Source organism: Brassica oleracea, chromosome C5, assembly GCF_000695525.1.
Source record: "Brassica oleracea var. oleracea cultivar TO1000 chromosome C5, BOL, whole genome shotgun sequence".
Lineage (NCBI taxonomy): Eukaryota > Viridiplantae > Streptophyta > Magnoliopsida > Brassicales > Brassicaceae > Brassica > Brassica oleracea.
The window spans coordinates 20,210,868-20,219,989 of NC_027752.1; the positions used below are offsets into that span (position 1 = coordinate 20,210,868).

At 39.6% G+C, this 9,122-nt stretch overlaps 2 protein-coding genes across 3 annotated transcripts; one reads left to right on the forward strand and one right to left on the reverse strand.

The window, feature by feature from the left end:
• Positions 1–1,481: 1,481 nt before the first annotated feature.
• On the forward strand, positions 1,482–3,769 carry LOC106343548 (BTB/POZ domain-containing protein At3g08570). Of its 2 annotated transcripts, none has more exons than XM_013782793.1 (4): positions 1,482–1,661; positions 1,746–1,812; positions 1,884–3,029; positions 3,102–3,769. In XM_013782793.1, exons 1-4 carry the CDS (start codon positions 1,519–1,521, stop codon positions 3,630–3,632), a joined length of 1,887 nt encoding a protein of 628 aa, XP_013638247.1. In that variant the 5' UTR covers positions 1,482–1,518; the 3' UTR covers positions 3,633–3,769. The 2 variants fall into 2 exon arrangements, with proteins under 2 accessions (XP_013638247.1, XP_013638248.1); XM_013782794.1 differs by having other exon boundaries at positions 1,901–3,029.
• On the reverse strand, positions 3,709–5,153 carry LOC106343549 (V-type proton ATPase subunit E2). Its single transcript, XM_013782795.1, has 5 exons — positions 4,712–5,153; positions 4,479–4,635; positions 4,194–4,396; positions 4,006–4,105; positions 3,709–3,929 (listed from the first exon to the last, which is right to left on the reverse strand). The coding sequence occupies exons 1-5, from the start codon at positions 5,029–5,031 to the stop codon at positions 3,885–3,887; spliced, it is 825 nt and encodes a 274-aa protein (XP_013638249.1). The 5' UTR covers positions 5,032–5,153; the 3' UTR covers positions 3,709–3,884.
• Between the last annotated feature and the right edge of the window lie 3,969 nt (positions 5,154–9,122).

Sequence of the window (9,122 nt, forward strand, 5' to 3'; positions counted from 1 at the left end):
CTAAACCCTAAACCCTAAACCCTAAACCTTAAACTCTAAACCCTAAACCCTAAACTCTAAACCCTAAACCCTAAACCCTAAATTCTAAACTTCACCCTTTAACTCTAAACCCTAAATTTGTGACTTTTGATAAAACATTAAGTGCTATTTTTGTGACTTTTGACCTTGAATGCTAGTTTGGGAACAAAAACTTGATTTAGTGCTATTTTTGTTTTTTTCTCTTAAATATATTCTATTTTACATAATTTATTTTTATAATAAAGTATTTTTAATTGTAAATAACTCCAATAAAATATATTTCTGGATCCGTAGCTAAATAAAATCCATGTGACCTAACTACCCAATTATACTTTGAAAGGACATACAGTCGAGTCACTTCACAACTTTGGACCAACACGAATGAAGGACACATGCATTTCCGTCTTTACTGCCCAGAGTTTACGAAGTAGTCTCCACTTAGTAGTCGGCACAAAAAACAGAGCATAAACTGCTTACAAGTGATGTTTTCTTGAAGAGCAAGTGTTGATAAAAAAAAATGATCAAGACTACTTGCAAGATATGAAAACGAAAAGCCAAAAAGACTACTTTCGAAAAGATGAGATGAGTCAAGCTGCCTAGTTTACAAACACTGCGCATAGCCGTTACGCAGAAACATAGAAGACCATACCATCAAGCGGAATGAGTGATCCCTTGGGGCATTCAGAAAAGACAAGAAACAAAAGAACAACAACAGATTATTGTTTAAGCCCCAGAGATGTCCTTGGAACACTTGGAGAATGTGAACACAACTTGAAGAAGGACAAGAGTATAGATGGAAAATTTAGACAGATACCAGCAGAAATAAGGTTAAAAAACCAAGTATTTACGTGAATATCGTCAACCATGTCCACATCCAAAGTAGAAAGAAGCTCCAACAAGAACATACCAAACATAAATTTGACTTGACAGAAAGGTGCTTTTAAATGTTAAAAAAATTACAGTGATGTTTCTAGTGACTGAGAATCTATAAGATATTCAACAAAAAGGATGCATTGGCTCTGTCCTTATGCCATTTGTTTTCCTGCTAGTAGTGGGTAGAATTCTAGTCCGGCCTCAAATCATCATCATGTCATATATTTGCTGAAACGAAATGGGAGCAAAAGTAGTGGTGACATAGTGGGCCAATACACAATTGTGATTGTTTATACCAGAAAGTAAGGTTTTTTGAAGGTGGTTTTAGTGTTAAAGAGGTTGAAAAACAGATATCTCAATTAGTAAAGGGAAAGAATGTGTGTGTGTGTGTCCCCAATAGACTATAATAATTGAGTCTTTATGGAGCCCTGTGCCACACAAACCCTCTTTTCTCACGTGCTCCCAGTCACATGTAACACTATTTGGAGTCAAGATCACGAAACTTAAAGTGTAATGTATTAAAAATAATAATCAAAAGATTATGATGAAAAAAGAAAGTGTTCAACTTGGAATTACTTTTTTTCAAAGATAAAGTTGAAAAAGAAAAGCTAACTTCCCCCAAAGCCTATGTTTTTGAAAGGTTTTTCCTCCGCACTGCCAGAGACAGAGAGAGTGTCTGCAGAGACTTTGGTCTTCTTGATGGGTACCTCGGACAACCCTCCTCCTGCTCATGTTCCTCCCACCAGCTTCTCCAAATCCTTTACCACCCGGTTCTCTTCTCTCTCTCTCTACATGTCCAGGTTTGTTCCTTTTTTTGAAATCAATGTTTTACTAATGAATGAAGGATATTGCAGCATATTCTCCGATGTTGCGGGAGATATAACAATTGTCGTAGATGGAGAGCCTTTTCTACTACACAAGGTTAGTGATTACACACACACACATACACAGTTCAACAAAATTCAATTAAATGGTAATTTTCAATATTGCAGTTTCCTCTGGTGGCTAGGTGTGGAAAGATCAGGAAACTGGTGGCAGAAGAGATGAAAGAGACTTCAAGAACCCTCTCCCATACAGAGCTCCCAGACTTCCCAGGCGGGTCACACACCTTCGAGCTCGCCATGAAGTTCTGCTACGGCATCAACTTCGAGATCACCATCTCCAACGTGGTCGCTCTCCGCTGCGCAGCCGGTTACCTCGAGATGACAGAGGACCACAAAGAAGAGAATCTCATCGCACGGACCGAGACTTACCTCGAACAAGTCGTGTTTCGAAGCCTGGAGAAGTCGGTGGAAGTCCTCTGCTCCTGCGAGTTGTTGCTTCACCCTCACGACATAGCCGAAGCTTACCACGTCCCCGAAAGGTGCGTGGAGGCCATAGCTATGAACGCATGTAGAGAACAGCTAGTGCTGGGACTATCACGTCTTAACAGAACCAGCCAGAGAGGAGACTCTCCACCAGAGTGGTGGATCCAAGACCTCTCTGCTCTAAGGATCGATTATTACGCACGTGTTGTCTCCGCCATGGCGAGAACAGGCTTGCGGTCCGAGAGCATCATCACTTCTTTAATGCATTACTCTCAGGAGTCTTTAAAAGGCATCAGAGACCGTCAGGAACGTACCAAGCTCGACTCAGGCACGATTGAGAACGAGCAGAGGAACGTCGTTGAAGCCATCGTTAGCCTTTTCCCCAACGACAAAGTCCCTCTGAGTTTCCTCTTTGGGATGTTGAGGGTTGGGGTTACTATAAACGTTTCCGTCTCTTGCAGGCTTGAGCTCGAGATGAGAATCGCTCAGCAGCTGGAGAGAGTCTCGCTTGATGATCTACTCATACCTGTCGTCCGAGATGAAGAGTCCATGTACGATGTGGACACGGTTCATAGGATACTCGTATGTTTCTTGAAGAGGATAGAGGACGAAGAACGTAACGAAGATGACAACGAGACTGAGAGTCTGATTGATTCCACGTGTCACAGCTCGTTACTGAAAGTGGGACTGATCATAGATGCGTATTTGGCAGAGATCGCACCAGACCCGTTCCTGAGTCTAAACAAGTTTACCGATTTGATAGAGATTTTGCCGGATTACGTGCGTGTCACGCATGATGGTCTCTACAGAGCTATTGATATGTTTCTTAAGGTACTACTAGCATTGAACATCTCTGGTGTTTTTGTAAGAATCTCGTATTGATGTTTTTGTAATGATGTTTAGGGACATCCGTTGCTGACCGAACAAGAATGCAAAAGTCTCTGCAAGTTCGTAGACACGAAGAAACTTACACAAGAAGCATGCAGCCACGCGGCTCAGAACGACCGGTTACCGGTGCAGATGGTTGTTCGAGTTCTTTACTCGGAACAGCTGCGTCTGAAGAACATTGTGTCAGGAGAGTCAGGGATGGTAATGTCGTCTCAGAAACTCAGCAGCGGGGTCCCGAGCGGAGCAACGTCTCCGAGAGACACTTACGCATCGTTGAGGAGGGAGAACAGAGAGTTGAAGCTGGAGATCTCGAGGGTGAGAGTGAGACTGAGCGAGTTAGAGAAGGAGCAGGTTTTGATGAAACAAGGGATGATTGAGAAGTCAGGTCATGGTGGAACATTGATGACCTCACTTTCCAAAGGGATTGGGAGGATGTCTATATTTGGTGGTGGAGCTAAAGAAGAGAAACGACGTAAGGCTAACCGCAAAAACAGGCCAAGGTTGAAGGGCAAAACCGGTATTAACCGAACAGAGTCTATGTTTTAAAAAGGTGGCTAGGGAACACTTAATAATATCATGTATTCTTAACAAAGTCTATGGCTACTTCTGAGTGTATATCTCGTGATCAGAACTTGGAATGTGATTTATCAAATAATATTATAGAACAAAAATTGACATTAAAATGTTATTATTAGAAGAAGTTTATTCTCTTTGTCATGAAGAAAAGGATGAGAGACAAGTGATGATCATGTCGCTTATTATGGGCTTAAGCAAGAGAGTGGGCTTAGGTTGGCGAGATCATGCTCTTGAGGTTTCAGGAGCTCCAACGAGGCGTGTTCGGATCTGTGGAGATGAAAATAAAACTGATTAATTTGAGAGGTTGTGAGCATGATGAGAAAAAAAGAAGAATATTCCAAACCTGGGGAAGCTTCTGTCTGAAGGCGACGTCTAGGCGTGCGTCTAAAGTATTCTCGCAGACAATCTTTCCATCTTGAGATGCCAGCACCACCCCGCCCGAGCTTCACCATCAAGACACCCTCATTGCTCATGTGGATGATATTACGTGACAAGCGAGAAAGACAGATTGAAACGATGGAAGAAGTTTACCAGTGAGGGTCATGTGAATCAGGTTGCTTAGGATTAGGAGGTGGAGGGAGGAACACTTTCTCGTCGATGGTTATCTTAGGAGACGCGACTTTCGCTTTATCTGCATACTGTTTCTTAGCATCCTCGATGATTGACTCAACAACCTTCTTGTCCATCTCTCTGCATCTCAGCAGCACTGATGGCTCTTTCAGCCGCAGCAAACTCTTACGTACATACACCACAGTGATAACTGTTAAGGACTTGTTGACAAGGATAATAAGTATATATAGAAAGATAAATCAATACCTCAACGATGAGAGCCTTGAGAAGCTTTTTGTACGCGTTCTTGTCGTTGGAGACACGAAGAAGGTCCTTAGCCGCAGAGTCTTTCATGGAGGTGACAACGTCATCTTGTGCTTGAAGGTACTTAATCCTACTAGCATTCAGCTGCGTCGAGTAGTCGCTAAAGAGAGAAATGGAATTAGTCTGAAGCCTGAGAGCAAGAAGATGAAAGTGATATAAACAAAGAAGAAGCTTACATGCGCTTGCGGATATCGACCTGCTTGAGCTTGCGATCATAATCTTGACGGAGCTTACGCTTGGCAGTCTCGAGAAGCTGAAGTCTCTCTATGTTGAATTCCTCCTCAGCGGAGATCGAGATCTCGTTAGCTTTCTCTTCCGCCTCTTGCCGGATGAACCGGACCATCTGTTGTATCTGCTTTGACACATCTGCGTCGTTCATATCTCTCTCTCTCACACACAAACAAAAACAATCACAAACTTCCTTCTCAAACTCTATTTTATAACTCTTGCGAGAGGAGCTAGACCCCACTTTTTGGTGCCAAAACTTCGTTTTCATGGACCATTGACTCTTTCTTTATATCAAATCACTACTATTTTTGGAATCACAGATTGTGAAGAAGTAGTCTTGTTTAGAAAAAAACATGAATAAGGTCGACAAAACCCAATAGCATATTATTAATTTGGTTATGTAATGTAAGATATAAGATTATATCTAAGTTTTTATGTCAGAAATTAAAAGCTTGTCTTCCCTCACTTATTTCGGAAATCACTTATTTCGAAAATACAATCGGTTTTTGTGTTTGGAAGATTGATATCTGACAATATCCTCATAGCTCAGGAGATGTTTCATTGTTTGAGGACTAATAAATCATGTCAGGATAAATTTATGGCCATGAAAACGGATATGAATAAAACTTATTATAAAGTTGAATGGATTTTTATAGAAGAGCTACTGTCCAAGATGGGGTTTGATCATCACAAGACACAACTAATGATAGAATTTATCTCTTTGGTACAGTACATAGTCTTATTGAATGTCAACCAAAGGGACACATAACTCCACAGAGAGGTCTACGCAGAAGGATCATTTATCTCCTTATTTATTTAATATGTGTACAAAAACATTGATAGCAAATATTAAAAAGGCGGAGAGAGAGAAACAACCGAGGGGCACAAAGGATGCAAGGGCTTGTCCCCCAATATCTCATTTCCTCTTTGCAAACGATAGCCTTTTCTTCTGAAAAGCACAAAGAGTGGAATGTCAAACCATTCTCAGGATTCTAAAGGAATACGAAGTGGTATCGGGTCAGCAGATAAATTTTGAAAAATCTCCGATTCAATTTGGTCACAAGATTGAAGAACCCATCAAATAGAAACTATGGGAAATTTTAGGGGTACATAATTTAGGCGGTATGAGATCTTATTTGGGAATTCCTGAGAATTTGGGAGGATAAAAAATACAGGTTTTTGGTTTTGTTCAAGATCAATTGAATAATAGAGTAAAGGGATGGATTTTCAAGTTGTTTACCAAAGGGGAAAGGAAATGATTATAAAATATGTGGTAACGGTTTTGCCAAACCATGTAATGTCCTGTTTTCGCATACCAAAAACGGTAATAAAGAAGCTAACAAGTACAGTGACACAATTTTGATGGAGTCCGGAGGGCAATACTAAAAGTATGCACTGGAAATCATGGAATAAACCATGTATCCCCAAGGATGAATGAGGCTTGGGTTTTAATGACCTCACATATTTAAATACAACCATGCTTGAAAAGCAATTTTTGAGATTCATCGACAAACCAAACACACTTTTCTCTCGCGTGTTCAAATGACGGTATTTCAGGAATGCATCACCCCTAGAACCAATTAGATCGTACTCGTCATCCTACGATTGGCGCAGTATTATCTCTGCTAGATTTTTTGTTAGCAAATGACTAATCAAAAGGGTGGGATCAAGATCTTCTATCTCCATATGGAATGATCCATGGCTCTCATCCACTCGCCCGAGACTAGCAAATAAAAATCAGCACAATCTTTACATGGACCTTACAATGGATTCTCTCATCAATGTAACATCAAGGACATGAAATTTACAGGTCATTCAGACTCTGGTGGATCATGAAGATGTTAAAATAATTGAAAGTATACTATTAAGCCGAATTCAGACAGCAGATCGCGATGGATGACATTTTACTAATAATGAGATATATATAGTTAAATCTGGATATCAAATTGAACGTGTGTACCCAGACATAAAAAGAATGTTACCAGATTTTGGTCCATCGATCTCTCCTCCGAAGGCTTTCTGCTGGAAGGTTTGCTTTCAACCTAAGATGAAACATATTTTGTGGCAACTAGTATCATGATGTATAGAGGTTAAGAAAAAAAATTAAGAGCAAGAGGAATACAAGGGGATACAATTTGTGCACGATGTAAAGCACCTGAGAAATCCATAAATCATGTATTTTTTGAATGTCCACGGCGGTTCAAGTTTGGGCACCTCACGAATTCTTTCGAATCCAGACATCTTTCCCACTCAATCACTTTTTGCGAATATGGATTATTTATTTTGGAGAGTTTCTCCGGAATTGGAATGCCATCAATTTGCATGGATCTTATGGTACATATGGAAATGAAGAAACAACAAAATTTTTAGTAATTTAGACATTGATCGTAGAGATACTCTTAAACTAGCAGAAATTGAGTCTTTACTTTGGGCTGTGGCGCAGATCTCAATTACATGGAGAATCGAGCAAACTCGATTACCAGTAGAAGTGATAGTACCGGATATCCCAGGTCGATGGTGTTTTACGGATGGAACATGAAAAAATCAGAATGTATATTAGGGACAAGGGTGGTATATCATACTGGAAGGTTTTGATGGTTCAATAGGAGCGAGAAATATGCGAGCGAGTCAGTCGCCACTTCACTTGGAGATAGAGGCTTTTATTTGGGCAATGGAGTGTATGAAGAATCTAAGACAGTTTAATGTTACATTTGCAACGGATTGTTCTCAGTTGGTGAAGATGATTTCGAAACTAGAAGAATTGTCAGCCTTTGCAAGTTACTTAAAAGCCATGTTCGAAACTACGTTAGACGTAACGCGTGCGCGCGGTTGGATAGGGCCTAGCGCCGAATCAATTAATCGGAGATTATACGGGGATTAATCGGGGCGTAATTTTAGATTATTTATATACGTTTTATGGATTTATATTTTAAATATGCAAACTAAGAACAATAAACTCGCATGGTTCAGTGGCTAGACTCATTTATTGGTACGTACATGTCATGGGTTCGAGTAAATGAAAGCTCTTTTTCTCTATTTTCTAACGTTTTAGGTTAAATGAAAGCGAAATGACGAAAATAACCCCGTCTCCTATCTTAAACCTGCGAATTTTCAGACACAACTATTTCCATGTTTTTTTCTTGCAAATCTTATAGGTTTCAAACAATATATAACAAATCTATTGTGAAACACTTCCCTACAGACTTCAAATCACCAGAATACTGATTTCTTCAACTTTTCCGAGTAACTGACCGCCTAAGGCCAAATCGCGGCGGTTCCTGGCCGCAACGCGCTTTTCCGGCGAGTATCCTGCCGCCTAAGCTGCGTTTTCGAACATGGCTTAAAAGAGAAATGTTTTAAAGAGAAGTTTCAACAGCTCAGAGCTCATTCATATACCACGGACGCAGAATTCAAGGGAGAACAATATTGCACGCAGTGCAAGAAAGCAATCGTCGTTTGTTGTCCATAAGAATGCGGAGCTACCAGTTTGGTTTCCAGAATCTACATGATTCTTTTAAGTTGACAAAAAAAATTGGCTTTACTCTTCATGAATATTTTATTACTAATTAAACAGGCTGTTTTGGTGAGCATAACTCCATTTTGGCAAGTTAATGCTTTAAATTCTAGGTGAAGAAACCTAAGTTACTCGTGTTGCTTTTGTTGTTAGCGGAAAGAATTATCAAAAAGCTTGGAGATGCCATTGCAGATATTATTGTTATTGCTTAAAGATTTTACCTTGTCCCATGGTGCATGCATCCTTAGTACAATCACTGCCTCTACAACATCTTCCACTATAAACGAGCTACCATTATATGCAACAACAACTCTTATAGATCACACGAGCAATCGACAAAAATGAAAAAAAAAAAACAAATTGTAGACCAATGAGGAACCAAAAAGCCAGCAATATAAGAATATAAACATAATCATAAGAATAATTAATTTGCTCATGTGATTGCATAATGTAACAAAACTGAAAAAATTAAATGACGTATAAGGTGAGATTCAGCTTATTCAAAACTCAAAAGATGTTGATGTAACATGTGTGCTTAGTAGTTTTAATGATGCTGAGACATAAGCTGTTAAATTTAAATTCAAATTAACGTTCTTCTTACTATAACTTTAAACTTTAAAGCTGTTAAGTTTAATTGAGTTGCTACAGTTATCGATTACAGTTTTCTTCATGCTTCTTATACCAGACTTCTCACTTACCATACTGTAGCCACTGGAATTTCTTTTGCAAGCAGTTTAGTAAACATTCTTCTTACTATATGTCTAATCAAACAAAACCATCACATATTGTTGTAGCGACCACTAAGAGAGAGAGAGAGAGAGAGAGAGAGAGAGAGAGAGAGAGAG